We start from the raw sequence: 18,326 nt of genomic DNA, 5'->3' as shown, positions 1-18,326 counted from the left end.
TTGTTTCATGAATTTACCACGGCTTGAATGTAACATTGCACATTTTTGTATGTCTTGTTTCTAAAATGAGTAAAGGAATGAACATTGAATAATTAAGGGACAGATGCTATTTTGTAGGTATTTCTTTAATTGCTTCATTCTCTTTAAGCAAACATTTGACTCCTCTGGCTGTAGAGGTTTGTGCTTGGAGTTCTATTTTTTTGCTTGGCCGCTGTGAACAATTAGTTTCTGGGGTTGCTGTTGGATTTTTTTTTTAATTGATACCTTTCAATTGGCTGGTTACCCTGAAAAGATCCCAGTGTGAGGCGTTTAATTTTTTTAATGTTATCTTATTTTTTTAATGTTAAAAAATTTTTGTTAATGTTAATTATTTTTTTTTAAATGTTATCTGACATCACCATGTCAGACTATTGAGTTTCCTGCCAAGAACATGCCCCTCTGATTTTATCTTTGACCATTGTAGTCTCTATAAAAAAATAAGCTTGAAAATTTCATGGTGAGCAGGCCATGGGGCAATAGAATTGTCTAACCACGAACACAGCTTTCTATGGGTTGTTAAAATATGCTGAAGATAATTAAAAAAAAATATGATTCATTTCTGGAATTGCTCTTATATGATGAATTCTTTCATTGAAAAAAATAAATTCCCTTTATTATAGAGAAGTGTATATGTTCAGCAGTAAATATTACCATTTAAATAGAAATTCAAACTTACAGGTATAATGGTTCTTTTGGAATCTCAGAATCTGCTATAGATGCTGATTTCAAATTGTGTATTTACCAGACTGGGGAATGCAACATCATCGACCACCTCCCCCACCACCAGACCAGCAGTGGATACCAACCCCAGCTCCCATGGACATAGTCCCTCCATCGGAGGACAATAGCCAAGACAGTGGTGAGTTTGCACCAGACTCTAGACGTATGTTCAATCAAGTCAATAACAACAATTTTGGAGGAGCACCAGAAAACTTTGGAATGGGATCTGTGCCCGTCAGCCAGTTTGATTATCAGGTAAATCTGTTTAATGCAGTTTCATTCTTGGTGTATAAGCATTCATGCCATCTTGAGACAGGCTTCAAACCAATATTGGTTTTGTTTTCGTAAGATAAGTGAACAGGAAACATTTTATCTTTTGAGATTCCTACTTCCTTACATTCCTGAATTATATAAAAACAACAGCAACACAATGTAAGTAACGTAGTTGCTGTGACTTTTGTCGACTGATTCTGCTTCACTGATGCAGAAAACCGTGTAGCTCCCAGTTGTGAGCGGCACGGGTTGCTCTTGTGTTTTTTCTATTGAGAATTCCTATTAATTTATAGCTACAATATAAAATGACGGTCATGTAGTAGTTTTCCCTTCATTATTTCCCATAAGTGAGGGACCCAAAGCACGTTAAGTTTCTCTCCTCAGATATGTGCCCAGTTGGTAGTCCCATCTTTTGATGTGAGACTTGGGGACATGAAGAATTGCCAACATTTTAGCATGCTAGAAGTTGACTGAAATAGTATTTTAAATAGCAAAGTCCTGTTATGGGACTTTTCTGGGACAATGTACCCATCACTATTAATCATGCAGGATGTTGGGTTCAAAATAAGACTTTCCAGATTTTGTAAGCGATTAAACTTCAGATCTTGTTTCAGGTAATTGAATGTCAGCAGCTGATCCTGATGAAGAATATTTTTGTGAACTTGTGTGCTGTCTCTGGAAATGCAAAAATGTATTTAAGAATCCAAAACTAAGAAAATAATACCTTGCTACAGGATATTATTTCATTTATTTAACGATATTTATAAACACTGCCAATTAACATGAACTTTATCGGAATGATTTATGATAAGCTCATGAAAAGAGTCTTGGTTTAGGTATCCTTTTAAATGTATGTAACATTTTACACTTGCAGCATGGTGCAGCTTTTGGTCCCCCAGGAGGATTCCATCCACCTTATTGGCAACCTGGGCCACCACCTAACCGTAGAGACAGACCATCTTACAGAGATCGTCCACGGTCACCCATAGCAGTAAAACAAGACCCTCCTGCACTTGGTAAGTTTGGTAAACACTTTTTTTCATTTTGGTAAGATTTAATATGTAATGATCATATTTTTGATAAATATTTATATGGCATATTGCAATTTTTGTGGTTTGATAGGGTGACCATGAAGAAATTGTTCCACCAATAGCATATGAATTAGATAGCCACCAAGAGATCAAAAAATGATTTAAGAGGAAGTGCATTATATGAAGAATGGAGAGATTACAAAACTCAATGCCACATGAACTGGCTGATAAAAAATTCAGCAGACATCTTGAAAAAAGTATTGGTATTGATAAAAGCAACAGCAAAAGATAATTGAAGAGTGAGGAGACACATGTGGCAAATCCCAGTAGAGCCAAAATGTTGCCTTTGGCACGATCGATGTTAGGCAAATAAGGTTGGACATACTTTGAGATATTATAATCATAGGATCCCACATTGATGAATTGAACTATCCTTTATTTTAAAGAGATTGAAGAATCGAGGCATATTGCCATATGTCCCCTGCTTTCTTTATCTCTGTCATTCAACCTCCTCTCTATCCCTACTTGAAATATTTCTAGTCATTGTGCCTATAGCTTATTTTTAAGGTGAAATTTGCTATGTGTTGATATTTGGGAGGGTTTTAGCTTTGAGCCAGGTTCAGAGTTTTTCGCCAGGAATGTTTAATAACATCTTGTTGTAGATGCTGTGAAACGTAGAACGCTGCCGGCTTGGATTCGTGAGGGTCTGGAGAAGATGGAGAGAGAGAAGCAGAAAAAACTTGAGAAGGAAAGATTAGAAAAAGAAAGGGCTCAGTCTTCAAAACACAAAAAAGATCCTGAAGAGGTGTCTGAAGAAACTGATGGGCCACGATTGCCTCACAAAAGTAAATTTGTAAGTATATGCATTTGGTTTACCACAAGGTGCAATAACTAAATTGCTAAAAGCCTTTTTCAAATAAAGAATTATTTTTGGGATAATCTTTTAAATAAGATTGAATTTCACTTACAATATTGTTAGTGTTTTGTGAGAGGTGAGCTGTGAAGCAACAAGGGTAGTGGCTTGGGTATTTGTGCACTCTTTAGAACTCCAAATTGTTATCACTGTTAGAAGAAAAATATAATCCAGATGTGAAGATGTTTATGAAAATGATCCCAGGAATGATTGGGCTAACATTTGATGGTCATTTGAAGGCACTCGGTCAGTACTTGCTGTAGTTTAGAAGGATGAGGGGGACCTTATTGAAACATACCGAATAGTGAATGGCCTGGATAGAGTGAATGTGGAAAGGATGTTTCCACTGGTAGGAGAGTCTAGGACCAGAGGCCATAGCCTTAGAATAAAAGCACGTACCTTTAGAAAGGAGATGAGGAGGAATTTCTTCAGTCAGAAGGTGGTGAATCTGTGGAACTCATTTTCCTCAGATGGCTGTCGAGGCCAAGGCAATGGATATTTTTAAGGCGGAGATTGACAGATTCTTGATTAGTGAGGTTGTTGGGGGGGTTATGGGGAGAAGGCAGGAGAATGGGGTTGAGAGGGAAAGAGAGATCAGCCAGGATTGAATGGCGATGTAGACTTGATGGGCCTAATTCTGCTCCTAGAGCTTATGAAAACATAATGAAACATTTTACTGAATAATCAGAAAATTACTTTGCCCAGGTTATTACATTTAAGGGAATTGAATGCATTTATTTGATTTTCTGATAATAATATGCGTCAAATAATCCTTGCTTTACGCTTGTGCGTTTTCTTAATACCTGACTGATTTGGTGAGTATGTACTAATATTTTGACAGATGTTGAATTCTTTATAGAGTAAATCACTGGCTCTTGATTTACGGTGTTTTAGGACAGCGATGATGAAGAAGAGGAGTATGAAACGACTGAAACCAAAAATAATGACAAACCAAGTCGGAGTCCTTCACCTGTAGCTCAGGAAGAACAGAGCGAACCAGAAATGACGGAAGAAGAAAAAGAATTTCAGATGGCATGTTAATCTATTACCTTTTTATGTATTGGGCTTGCCATTAAATTTTAATTTCCTATCTTAAGTTTTAAACATGAATTTGGTAGCCACCAGGGAGCAGTCCAAACGGTATATGAATTGACACAGTTGGAGAATACAAACTGAGAGAAATTAAATGTGTTGACCATTACAGAACTGTCACTGCATAATAAGTGTAAAATCATACGTTAATTTTTTTAAATATTATAACCATTGCTTCTACAACAACATTCTTCACAACATCTGTTTTGTGATTAATTTTATTTTAATTTTCCTCAATCAAATTCTCCACACTTATTCCACTATTGTTTACTTCAATCTCTAACGTAGAAGACAATGTGATCAACCATCCCTGTTATTTGAAATGTCTTCATAATAATTATTCATTGGTCTGACATTGTGCCAGTTAATCAACACTATACGTAACCACTGATTTTTATATTTTCTAATAATAATATGATGTCTAAAATGGTCCTGCGTAGGAAATATTTCTCTTGACTATAAGAAATCTGGTCTAGATATCACTATATGATGTTGATGATAAAGTCAAGTTAATGTAATTTACATTCTAAGAATTAAATGCATAAAATGCTCTTAGAATATTCTGATGTTGCTGCTATTTTAATAAAGATTCAGATTAGTTTAGAATCCAAATCTGAAAAATAAAATGACATATGGGTGACATTTTGCAGGTTGATCCTCTTTTTTAATAAAGATTTACTAAACTGTGCTCTGCTAGTATATGAGCAATCAGATGAGCTGGAGACAACATGGAATGTTTGTCCTATGGTCAAGAGTCTTTGTCCATGCTCACGATTTTTTGTCATCAACAGTATTTACTTTCCATTCTTATTATTGTCACCACAATAATAAGAATTTGTTTTAGATTTCAGTTAGCAATTAATGCATTTTTTTTAACAATCTTAATTTAAGATTGATAAAAAACTTAAACTATGCAGTAAGGAAGGCACTTGTAAATTGAGGGTCAGAAAAATTGTGAGGGCAAGATAACTTATCTTATTCTAGAATTGGCTTTGTCTTATTTAAAATGGGAATAGCGAAGGCAAAAATGAATACTGGCAGTGTATTGTTCTAAGAATTAACATAATCACAGTAATGAGAACAAAATGTAGATCTAATGTTCATAGTTCCACAAATTTGCATACTAGCCAAAGGAACATTTTAGTCTTTAAATAATTTACTTGTTTACTAAGTAGAACCAAAACCACAGTTTTCTGGTGACTTATGGCAGTTACAGTCCATGCAGGTTAATTATTAGCCCAGTTTTTGTTGTTGTGACAATAGCAAAACTGCTGTGAAGCTGCCAGGCACTATAAACCAATGCTGTTGTCAATAATTCACTGCTCCTTCATAGTGTATGCCGTGTTAGAGTCATAGCTACACTGCACAGAAATAGGCCCTTTGGTAAAATGTATCCATGTGGACCCAGCTGTCTACCTGTGCTCATTTCCTTGTGTTTGGCCTAGATCCCTAGACTCTTCTATCCATGTACCTGTCCACATATTTTTTTAAACATTGTAATTGTGCTTGCTGTTACCACTTTCCTCTGGCAACCCATTCCGCATACCCACCAGGCTCTGTGTAAAAGATCTATAAATCGTATCCTTGTTGCATTCACTATATGTTAGCAGTTAGTGGTCTGATATGAGCTTCAGTATTTTGGGGTGGTTGATTGCAACCTTCACGTGGTCCGCCCTGTTTCGACGAATGCAATCGACCTGGCATGCACGATCAAATAGAACAAGTTGTCTCACAACTTTAGGCTGTGCATGCCAAACACAGAAGCCTCAGTATTGCAGATATTTTATTTTTTGATTGTTATATGAAGTGTGAATTTCTAATTCCTAATTGCTGCTTGGAAATCTGCCTAGTTCAAAAGTACAAATATTGTTTGTAAAGATTATGATTATTTCAAGTAAATATTGTGAAATTATTCTGATTTATATTGTTTAGCTTTTCTATATGCTTTTATTTTTTTTTTAAAGCTGAAAGTTGTGAAATGTGGATGTGATGCATTTGAAAGTTCTTCACTGTGATTTGGATGCTCAACCAGTGTGGGATACTATGTTTGCATCATTAGCAGGAATTCCTTAAAACATAATTTCAACAACGACCTGGGTTGAGAATGGAGCAATTCATGTCATGGAAGTAACCTGAAAATCTCTTCCAGACCTGCAGCAAGCACTGTTGCTTCACCACTTATATAGCAATGGCACTTTATATAGAATTGTATGGGTTCAGGCACTTTATTTAGAACGGTAAAAACAAAACTTGAGGCAATAAAGTGGTAAATGGCATAGCTCTAAAAGTGGCGTTACTTTTGGTTTTACATTCATGATTTTATTGCATTCCACCTTTTCATGTGATATTCATTTAAAGCATATTCAAATACTTGTCTTCTTAATCCCAGATGATAATGATGAAGATGCTGCTTACAGAAGTGCTTTTAGAAGTAACAAATGAAGAGATATATTATGTTGCCAGAGAAGCTCACCGGAAAGCCACTAAAGGTACATGAGATATATTTTTTTAAATTAAATAAATTGTAGAATAAAACTAAAATTGAAGCATAATCACCTTGAAGAGGTCATTAATTCCTTAAGATATGATGGGTTTGAAATTTACTTTTTATATTATACTTTTATTGAAGAAAATTGCATTTATTCCTAAGAAGAAATGATAAAGTAATCCACTCTCAACTTAACATTTCTCAAATGTGTTACACACTCTGCAAAGCAACTGTGAGGAGATAGTACAACAAAAACCCCATTAAATCAAACATTTGTGGAATGTGGATCCAAATAAAGAATCTGATTTAGTTTCACTCCTCGGCAGCTGTGATAGTCCATCATGGACTTAATTACAACTGCTTCCTAATAAAAAATATATACAGGAAATGCGCAATGTGTTTGGTGAGTATTCAAATAGTGGGGAGAAATAAACCTGCTGATCAGTTGATGAATTGTGAATTCCATCTTGAGCTCAATTTGTTAGTAAAAATGGATTAGGAATTGGGAGCGTTTATTTTTCCTGCTAACCTAAATTTAACAAGATTATGGTAATTTTTACAGTAAGATGAATTGATTAGTTTACGCATCAGTGAGCCTTCTCTCTGGTGAATTTACCTTTTGCCATGGCTTAAAACTATTTTCCTTTCTCCATCTTGTGCTAATCTCTAAGATAATATAGTTTGTCATAGATAGTTCTACATTCTGATAATAGGTGATACGCGAATGACAAAATTGGAATATACAAATGGAATGAACCATTGTTTTAATTTAAGGGTACAGTAGGTTTTAAATTGTAGCCCTTTATAATCTATTAAACTGATAAATGATTGCTGTGAACTTTTTTTTTTTAAAGCTATAGATGCTGGAAATTTGAAAAAAAAACGAAAATGCTAGTAAGGCTCAATGGGTCAAGTGGCAAATGTAGAAAGAGAAATGTAAATGTTACAAATTAGTGACTTTTTGTTATAAGTAGGAGTGAATGGGGAGGGATGTGTCGAAATGAAAGAACGTAAATTAACGAGCTATGTATGACTGCACCAGGAATGTGAGTATTTGGCTTGTTATCAAGATGGCAACATTGGAAAAAAATAACTGGAATTGAAATTTACACATGCCCTTTTGTTATCTTTTTAATCGTTTTATAAATTCCTTAGGATTGATCACTGATCTGCCCTCAGTTGTAGCTAATGCCATTCAAGGTCTCTTGGTCAAATAATATTTGATGACTAGCTTGCTTTAGGTGCATGTCTTCCTTTTGGTCAATTTGAGTATTGTTTCAAGCATTTGGTTAAATGGGATTTTACTGTTTATAAAATAAAATGTCTTCAGTTAACAAAGCTTAAATTTTCCCACAAAATTTTAATGTAAAATATTTCAAAAAATTCCAAGATAATTCTTTAAACGCCTATGTCCAAAAAGCATCACTAAGTAGGATTTTAGCATTTATAATCTAGAAACTACGTCATAAAAGGTAGACATGGGATCTTTGGCGTTTCTGACCATTATTAACCCATTGAAAAAAATCTTGGATTTGTTACTAAATTAATTTAGTAAATAATTAGTAAAGAGTGTGATTGTTTTATTCTGGTATTACACAAAATGATGGCAGTTATCCAGACAGCTCAGGAATTAATGCAATTTCTTGCACCTTTTTCTCGGTTCAATGAGAACAAATGGAAAATTACCATATATCCTTTTAATGAATTTAGCAAATTGAGAGTTTATTTTTAATATTCATTCATAGTTGATTGGTTTACTTCCATCATGACATTATAATGGACATGCTAGTCATGTTCCACAATCGTGTGTGCATTTATAGAGATCTGTCTCTACTAGTGCACAATCACAGTGCAATGGTACAATTTGCAGCAAAATCTGAACTCCTGTGTGTTTCTTGGATTATAAATGCAGTGCATATTATTCAAATGTACATACTTTTGACCGCAGGGTCAAAAATTGAGCTATTTTCAGTGTAATGTGATTTTAGAAATCGGTGAGATGATGACCCTACCTTTTAAGCATTTGCTGTCAAACCTGTATAGTATTTCCTGATAAATACCTATTGAGATGTAAAACTTCTTTTTAACGTCAGCATTTCACTATATTTTCAGGTCTTGCTTCCATAAATGCTGGAAAATTATCAGAGAAGATTTATTTTTGAAAAGCTGACAGTGCATCTCCTTACCATATTTAAAATACCACATGAGATCAAAATCCTTTACTCCTTCTTAGTTGATAGTGCATTATTAGAGAATCTCACCTTACATTTCATGTTCGTAGATGCTAACTGATTTTGTTCTAGGTGATATAAAACTGTAAACAAATTTCCTGTATGTGAAGCACTGTGCTCTTGAATGGATCTTTTGTTTATAATGTTTCTTCTCTCCCTTGCAAAGCAGCTGTAGTAGTACAGTTTTGCAATGCCATAGAAACTCATGACTTTGAAAAAGTGTTAACATGTTGTTCCTGTTGTTGATGTGATACAAAGCTCCTGCAAAGCAGCTGGCACAGTCCAGTGCACTGGCTTCTCTAACTGGACTTGGTAAGTAACATCCTTTGAAAGAAAACAGAGTTAATGGGACAAGGGGGATTTGTTCAAAATTTAAGCCTGAACGTGTGTGTTCCTTTGTACTTTTTTTTAACAAATGTGATTGTGGTCCATATACCAGTCAAAAGGTGCCATTTTATGTATTTTTGATTCGCATCTGTATTCTTATCCAGCTGTAGTTTCCTGCATAAAAAGTTGCGAAAACCTTACTTATACATTACTAGCAACCAAACTGTCTTGCTGACATTCCTCAACAGGTTCAATTCACAACTTTATATATACCACATCACATGCAGCAAATAGTCACCTCTTCTATTCTCAAAAAAATGCAGATTCAGCAGAATACTCTCTGGATTTGAGGACTTTAGTTATGGGGAGAGATTGGATAGGCTGACTTTATTTTCCTTGGAGTAAAGATGGCTGAGGAATGACCTGACAGAGATATATAAACATATAAAAATCTTCGATAGTTTATAGTCAACATCTATTTGCCATGTAGAGGCATAAGAAACAAGTGGTTTAAGTTGAAGAAACAAGTGGTTTAAGGAATTTTAAACAAGATTTAAGGGGTAAGTTTCTTTGCATGGAGAGTGGTTGATATCTGTAACGTTGCTGGAGGAGGTTGAGGAGAAATGTTGACAGGCACTTTAATAGGCAAGGCATAAAAAGATATATATTTAATGTGGGTAGTATTGTGGTAAATGGATGTAGTGGGCTGAAGGACCAATTTCTGGCCTATACTACCCTATCGCTCCATGACTACTACTTGTAATGTTATAAAAATGTTTAACTCGGTGTCATTAATTTTCGGTTACCAACTGGAAGTTGGTTAAAAATAAATGGCATCCAACAAATAAATTACACATTACCAAAGCAGAATTAATACATCTATTGCATGGTCAACAGAGAACTAAGAGGTTTTAAATGGAATGGAGACGGACTGATATTATTTTTTGTAACAATACTACTTTTATTATGAATGGTGCATTACGAATACCACTTCCAGGCTTTTACTTTCAATGAAGAAAGCTACTGAGACAAATTTGTTCTTGATTATGTTATTGTTTACAATATTTATTAAACCCAAAATACCATAAGCAGGGAAGTAATGGCTTAAACTCCTAAATTAAGGTCAAGGATCTATGACTGCAATAATTATTGCTTTGCAGAGAATGAACTGTAATTATAGATGTCCTTCATAATGTGTGTTTTTCATGATGGTCTATCTGGACTATTGACAAGTTGACACTTCTTTAAAGTAATGAATCATTATTTTATTTTTTTGTCAATCCTTTAACGCAAAAATTCTTGCCTGCAGTATTTTAGTATACACCAAGAATGTTCACAGGACAATTTCCGTTGTGATAACTTACCATTACTGCAAAATGAAAAGTAGTGTTGCTTCATTTTTTCTTTCTTTGATTAGCAAATATGCCCCACTTCAAACCAGAACAATGCTTGCAAAATAACTTGTTATTGTGCATAAATAATACTCACTGAACCAGTTTCTATTAAAATTGTTTCTCTCAAAAAATAAAAGTAAGCATATAAAAGGATTATTCAAGCTATGAATAAAATGCATTAATATTGTTTTAATTAAGATAAAGTTGGATATGAATGCTTTAATTTTTTTTTAAGTATTACGTTGTGGTTGCTGCTCTGACTTTGTTTTCTTTCCTTAAGCCAGTGAGTTGTGGCTGGTTGCAGTTCAGCAGGGACTTCCAGTCCATTTGTACCCAGTTATGAAGTTATAAACCTGATCTAAGACTCATATACACTGTTTCCAGTGAAAGTAGAAGATAGTTGTGATCAAAAATATTTGTACTTTTCTCCTTCTCCGACATCCTAAATAATTTCCAATCAGCAGAAGTTGATGGCAACAAATTGAAATAAGATTAGGGAAACCTGTGATCTGGTGACCAGTGATGAAGCATGTTTGATGAATTTAGATATCAAATCATTAGGAGTGCTCCAGACTGATATATGTTAAAAGTCTTCAAATAAACCATTAAATATACAAGATTATCTCAATCAGATTAGTGCTCAAAAGAAATTGCTGCTATATTTTAGCTTTTCCACCATTTTTATTTAAAACTTTTATTTTATAGCACAGATATAAAATGCTGTCAATAGTTCAATACTTGGATATCTTTGACCATCAATCTTTCTTGGATAATGCGGCAGAAACTATTTTGATTTTATCATTTAAATATTTTGTACCAGATTATAAAAAGACTTTCAGTCTTTCAGTAGAAAGATTATGAATAAATCAAATCAAACCAAGTACATAGTACATAATGAACTAAATGTACAATGTTCTTATAAGCATGGTTTTTTTTCCACTTTGAAAGAAACTGGGGTTTTTATGTGCAGGTGGACTGGGCGATTATGGATCGGATAGTGAAGATGAAAGAAGTGAGAGAGCATCTGAATCCTCAGATACAGATGATGAAGAATTACACCGTAGAATCAGACAAAAGCAGGATGCCTTTAGACGCAAAGAAAGGGAATTACAGTTGTTGCTACAACAGCAGCACGAGAAACAAATGGAAGGTATGTCAGCTGAAGATCTTCTAAAATCTTCTATAATTCAATTTTTCCTCTAGCTTTTTTACCTCTCCTCAGGACATTTAGCAATTTTGATGTGAGTATGATTAATCGGACTTTCTTCCCTTGACTCATTCAGTCATTCTACTGAATGCTCTACTGAAGTACTCTGAATACCGCAGTAGCAATCTGGTTGAGATCAAGTTAGTTCATCCTGTTAGGCAATTACTTATACTGACACTTGCATGGAATTTCTAGAATGATTCAATTTATTGCTGCATTGAATTTTTGTCAGCAGTAACAGTGTTAAAAAAAAATGGTTGATGAAAATGGTCCTGGCTATAACACCCCCAAGGGTGTTTTGTCAGATTGAGTGACCTGCGATCTAAAGCCACAGATTGTGTCTGAATATCTTACACCAGCATAATATTGTCATGTTTATTGCTTTATCTTCCCATAACTATTCATTGTGGTAGTGCAAATTATATATGATGTGAACTTTTGCAGGCCCACATCTACAAATCCAGGAAATTTAAACCATTTTATAATGTTCCTAACATGAGATAAACGCAGGAGATGGGCAAGGTCCATGTATAGAATATGTATTTATCTGTTTTTACCATGAAGACGAGAGAACTTGGGAAAGTTAATGGCAGTGTCTTGAGAACAGTCCGTATTATAGTAGAGGAGATGCTGAATGTCCTGAAATGTATGAAGGTAGATAAATCCATGAGGGCTGATCATTTATATCCAGGACACTGGAAAGCTGGAGAAGAAATTGCAGGAAATTGCAGCTGAGATATGTGGATCGTCATTAGACAGGGCCGAGGTGGTGGAAGTATGGAGGGTGGCTAATGTGCCTTTATTTAGTAGGCTGCAAAGAAAAGACTGGGAACTATAGACCAATAAGCCCAGTGTCTACGGGAGGAAAGTTACTGGAAAGGATTCTGAGAGATAGGATATACAAATATTTGGAGACGGGAGTTGATATGGGATTGTCAACGTGGTTTTGTAAGTGGGAGATCGTGTCTCACAAATGTGGCTTTTTTTGAAGAAGTAACCAAGAAGGTTGATGGAGGGTAGGGCTGTGGACAGAGCCCATATGGACTTCAATAAGGCCTTTGATAAGATTCCACATGGTAGGCTGCTCTGGAGGGTTACATTGCATGGGATCCAGGGAAAGCTAGCTAACTGGTTATAGAATTGGCTTCATGGTAAGAAGCAGAGGAGGGTGGTAGAAGGTTGCTTTTCGTACTTTAGGCTATTGGTGTGCCTTGGGGATCGGTGCTGGGCGCATTGTTGTTTGTCATCTATATCAACAATTTGCCTGAGAACGCCCAAGGCACGACGAGCAAATTTCCAGATGACACTAAAGTAGGCGGTATCCTACACTGAAGATTATTAGCAATCATTACAGCGGGGTCTTGATTCGGTGTGTAAGTGGGCTGAGGAATGGCAAATTGAGTTTCATTCGGGTGAGGTGTTTCAGTTTCGAAAAACAAATCAGGCATGCCTTCACAATGAACAGTTGGGCCCTGAGGAATGTTGTAGTGCAGAGGGGTTTCGGAGTAAAAGTATATAGTTTCCTGAAAGTGGCGTTACAGTTTTGAGAGTGAAGAAGGCTTTTGGAATTCTGGCATTTATCGGACAGGGTATTGGGTATAGAAGGGCGTTATATTATAGTTGTACAAGACATTGGAAAGGCTGCACTTAGAGTAGAGTTTAAGAAAGAACTGCAGATGCTAGAAAAGTCAAAGATAGATAAAAATGCTAGAGAAACACAGCGGGTGAGGCAGCATCTATGGAACGAAGGAATAGACGATGTTTTGGGTCGAGACCCTTCAAACTAATGTGGGGGTGGGTAGGAAAAAAAGAAAGAAAGAGGCAGAGACGGTAGACTGTGGGAGAGCTGAGGAGGGGAAGGAGGAAGACAGCAACAACTACCTGAAATTGGAGGTTAATGTTCATACCACTGGGGTGTAAACTACCCAAGCAAACTATGAGGTGGGACTCACTCTGGCCATGGAGGAAGCCCAGGGACAGAAAGGTCAGATTCAGAATGGGAGGGGGAGTTGAAGTGCTGAGTCACCGGGAGATCAGGTTGGTTATTGTGAACTGAGCGAAGGTGATTGGGGGAAGCGATTGCCAAGCCTGCACTTGGTCTCACCGATGTAGAACAGTTGGCACCTCGAACAGCGGATGCAATAGATGAGGTTGGAGGAGGTGCAGGTGAACCTCTACCTCACCTGGAAAGACTGCTTGGGTCCTTGGATGGAATCGAGGGTGGGAGGTAAAGCGACAAGTGTAGCATTTCCTGCGGTTGCAAGAGAAAGTACCAGGAGAGGGGGTGGTTTGGGTGGGAAGGAACAAATTGACCAGGGAGTTATGGAGGGAGCGGTCTCTGCGGAAAGTCAAAAGGGGAGGAGATGGGAAGATGTGGCCAGTGGTGGGATCCCGTTGGAGGTGGCGAAAATGTCGGAGGATTACCTGTTCTATGTGACGGCTGGTAGGGTGGAAGGTGAGGACAAGGGGGACTCTGTCCTTGTTACGAGTGGGGGGATGGGGAGTGAGAGCGGAGCTACGGGATATAGAGGAGACCCTGGTGAGAGCCTCATCTATAGTAGATGGGGAACCCCCGTTCCCTAAAGAATGAGGACATCTCCGATGCCCTGGTTTGGAACACCTCATCCTGGGTGCAGATGTGGCACAGACGGAGGGATTGGGAGTGGGGGATAGAGCCCTTGCAGGAAGCAGGATGGGACGAAGTGTAGTCCAGATAGCCATGGGAGTCAGTGGGTTTGTAGTAGATGTTGGTCAGTAGTCTGTTACCTGCGATGGAGATGGTGAGGTCTAGAAACGGTAGGGAGATGTCCGAAATGGTCCAGGTGAATTTGAGTGCCGGATGGAAGTTAGTGGTGAAATGGATGAAGTCGGTGAGTTCTGCATGGGTGCAGGAAGTAGCACCAATGCAGTCATCAATGTAGTGGAGGTAGAGTTCAGGGATAGTGTCACCGTATGCTGCGAACAAGGATTGTTCGACATACCCTACAAAGAGGCAGGCATAGCTGAGGTCCATGCGCGTGCCTTGGATTTGGGGGAAATGGGAGGAGTCAAAGGAAAGGTTGTTGGAGTATAGTGTTCAGTTTTGGTCACCCTGCACCCAAGCCAAAAGAGTGCAGAAAAGATTTACAAGAATGTTGCCACGACTCGCAGGTTGATCAGAGAAAGATTTTATTTATTTGAGCGTAGGAGTGATCTTAAAATCTTGATGGGAATAGATAGGCTCGATGCACAGACTCCAGATGTGAGAATCTTGAGCAAATAACAAAGTATTGGAGAAACTCAGCTAGTCTGGCAGCATCTGTGGAGAAATTTAACAGACAGCTATTTGGGTCAAGGTCATTCCTCAGACTGCACAAAGTCTTATTCCCCGGAGTAGAGATTCAAGAACTGGAGGGCAATAGTTTAAGGTGAAAGGGGAACGATTTTATATGAATTATTTGGTAAGCTGCATTAGCCTCAGAAATTTATGTTCATTCTTAAAATATGTTTGCAAATGATTAAGGTACAGTCTTATTAAAGTTTATTATGACCCTTTCAAGATCATTTTCATTTGTTTAATTTAAATTTGATTGCTCTTGTTTTTCCAGATACAAAGCATCTACAGGAGGGTAAAGTTTTCAGGGAGATGGATACAAAGGAACAGAGTAAGGAACATGGTGGAGGTGTAGTGAAACAGGAAGGGAAAGAAAAGGATTGTGAAATTATTCCTGAAAAGAAAAGAACTCACAGTGAAACTGAACCCAACTCAGAAGTCAGCAAAATCTCTAGTGAGAAAAGTTCAAAAGAAAAAGCTTTGAGAAACAGAAGTTCGTCCAGCAGCAGCAGCGGGAGTAGCAGCACCAGTGGCAGTACCAGCAGCAGCAGTAGGTCAAGGAGCTCCACGTCCAGCAGTAGTACTGAAAGCAGTAGTAGCTCCACCTATTCTTTTTCACCAAAGAGAAAGAAAAAGTGGAGCCATAGCAGATCGCCCTCCCACAAGACTAGGCGTCGCAGTAGAAGTCAAAGTTACTCCCGCCCACACAGGAGGGAGAGGAGTAGAAGCAGGGATCAGCTCAGGAGAAATAGTCGAAATGGGAGTTGGGAAAAAGAGAGGCATAGACATCGCAGTGGTTCTCGGAATAGGAGAAGTAGGGACAGGCACAGGAGCAGAAGCAAAAGTGATGTTAAGCGTGTCAGTCGCAGTAGGAGCAAAGAAAGACGTAGAAGTCCTGAAAGACGTAGGAGTCGTAGTGGAGGTAGAGTGAAACAAAGGGTCAGCAGTAAAGACAGGGACAGGAAAAAGATTAGGAGTGGAAGCACTGAAAGGGTTAGGAAGAGAGAGGAGAAGAAAAAGGATAAAGAAAAGGAGCAGGACAAAAAGAAAGACAAACAAAAAAGTAAGGATAAACAAAAGGACGATAAAGATGGTAGTAAGTCAAGCAGTCAAGATGAAAGTAAGCTAAAACGCAAGAGAGAATCAGAGCGGACTTACTCGCGCAGTGGCTCCAGTAAACTTCCACAACAGTATTCTAGGCAGGATAGCAAGTCCAGCAAGAAAAGATCTACAAAGGATGGTAAAAAGCACTCGGACACCGAATCTAGTGCAAGGAGCAGCTCATGTTCTCCGGATAGCAGAGAGAAGAATGCAAAGAAATCAAAATGCAGTCGTTCAAGATCAGTGGAAAAATCTCAAAGGTCTGGTAAGAAGGCAAGCCGCAAACACAAGTCTAAGTCACGATCAAGGTAGTATACATTTTATACAATTTTCCTTTATGTATCTGTAAAGTAGTAAGGCCAGTAATGTTAAAAGACACAAACATATCGGTCTATTTTTATATATAAATGTATAAACGTATACTTTACATCCTAAAAATATAATTTAAAATACTATATTTTCAATTAGTCTAGCTGGTGGATGAAGTGGGGTCTTGTCTCTTATTAATTAATTTATTTTTCTTTCTTGTGCAGGTCGAGAACACCCAATAATCGTAAGCATTAAGGGGGAAAGTTTTCTGGCATCCTTGCCATGATCAGAAATTCCATGAGTTTTGGAGGATTGTCTCATTATAGAGGCATACTTGACAACTGTGTAGGTGTTTATATGTACATAGGTGTAAATTTTTTCCAAGTGCTGTCTATAGTTCAGTACTTACTTAAGGTTTTATTTGTATTGCATTCTTCAGAGATTATTCACACTGTAAAACAGTTTGCTTTCAGTTGTAATATTTTAACATAAAATTTACACTAACTTTAGTTGGCTGTCAATAAACTTTTCAGGTTGGTTTTGTTACACATTTCCCATTGTTTATTGCTGATATTTATGGCGTTTTAAAAGGTATGTAGATCAAACCTGAAGGATGTTGAAAGAGGATCACTTGAATACAAAGCAGTAATGTCCACCTTTTGCCTACTACACATAAACAAAAACAGTCATCTGGATTCTGAGAGCCTCTAATTAATTCATACCTGTAATCTGTAATTTGTTTAAAGCTGTATATTAAATTTCTTCAGATTTCCTCTGTTGCACATCAATATGGTGTTTACTTCTCATTTAAAATAAGTTGAGGGAATAATTAGATGCATCATTTACAGTAGGAATAGTGTAAACTTTTAGGAAAATCATTAAACTCAATTCTGTACCCTTGCAGTATTGCCACAGTCACAGTAGCTGAATTTTTTTGCAAGTCAAGTGTTTATTGAAATTAGATTTGATCCCAATAGTGATACATTATTTTTAGCGAGTCAAATGTAGTTTTCACTGCTAGTTTGTCTTTTTTGCAAAAGTTTATACTGTCAATAGCAATACTGTACCTCCAGGGAAGCAGTATAAATCTGCTTAGAAATTGGTGTTGCACAGAATGGAGTAAATCGGCGTAGAGTGTTAAAATTAGTGTTTAATAATGCTTGGAATTTATGCTTCTTGGGAATACTGATTTAGATATTGCACACATTCTTGTTTAAACTGTCCTGTAGGGAGACATTTGATGAAACTAAGCAAGCCGCGAACTGGTTGACTTTAGTAATTTTAGGATAAATGCAGGAGTAAAGTCAATGTGTTTTCTAATTCACGGGTGACAAATTTGGGGGTGGGAGAGGGGAATGTTTCCAGAATTCATTGACATAATTTCAACCAATTTCTTTGCTCTATTAGTGGAGGCAGGAGTATTGATATCCAACCATCCTTTACGGCAAGATGCATGAGAGAAATATGAATCATCCATTGTCTTCACCAGGCTCATTAGTTAAGTTTTTTGGGGGGGGAAATACACTTGTGAAACTACCAATTTTTACAGAATGTTTTCAATTAGGCAATTACTCTTTTGCCTTTGGATACTGTCACCTTTGAAATTATAAACTTTAACCACATTTCATCCACATTCTTCAAATATAAAACAATATAAGAATGCAGATCTCCCTTGAGTTTTTCCTCATGAATCAATTGATCATTAATATTCTGGTATTATAAAAATAAGAGCAATTGAAGATCCACTGCATCGTTCATTGTAATCATATAACAATTACAGCACGGAAACAGGCCATCTCTGCCCTTCTAGTCCGTGCCGAATACTTATTCTCCCCTAGTCCCATCTACCTGCACTCAGACCATAACCCTCCATTTCTTTCCCATCCAT

General features: G+C 37.0%; 1 protein-coding gene across 5 annotated transcripts in view; it reads left to right on the top strand.

The window, feature by feature from the left end:
- pnisr (PNN-interacting serine/arginine-rich protein) overlaps positions 1-17,222 on the top strand; it is a 29,267-nt gene extending 12,045 nt beyond the window's left edge. For 2 of the 5 annotated variants that reach the window (XM_055635872.1, XM_055635873.1), the window contains 9 exons: positions 785-1,014; positions 1,907-2,048; positions 2,726-2,916; positions 3,871-4,008; positions 6,458-6,557; positions 9,046-9,099; positions 11,479-11,658; positions 15,303-16,437; positions 16,663-17,222. In XM_055635872.1, the coding sequence (XP_055491847.1) occupies positions 785-1,014; positions 1,907-2,048; positions 2,726-2,916; positions 3,871-4,008; positions 6,458-6,557; positions 9,046-9,099; positions 11,479-11,658; positions 15,303-16,437; positions 16,663-16,693 (2,201 nt within the window). In that variant the 3' untranslated portion in view covers positions 16,694-17,222. The other 3 variants (XR_008723510.1, XR_008723511.1, XM_055635874.1) reach the window with 2 other exon arrangements.
- Positions 17,223-18,326: the final 1,104 nt, after the last annotated feature.

This window comes from Leucoraja erinacea, chromosome 5 (genome assembly GCF_028641065.1).
Source record: "Leucoraja erinacea ecotype New England chromosome 5, Leri_hhj_1, whole genome shotgun sequence".
Taxonomy (NCBI): Eukaryota; Metazoa; Chordata; class Chondrichthyes; order Rajiformes; family Rajidae; genus Leucoraja; species Leucoraja erinaceus.
Note: the sequence above shows the minus strand (reverse complement) of the source record. Positions and strands in the feature narration are given on the sequence as shown.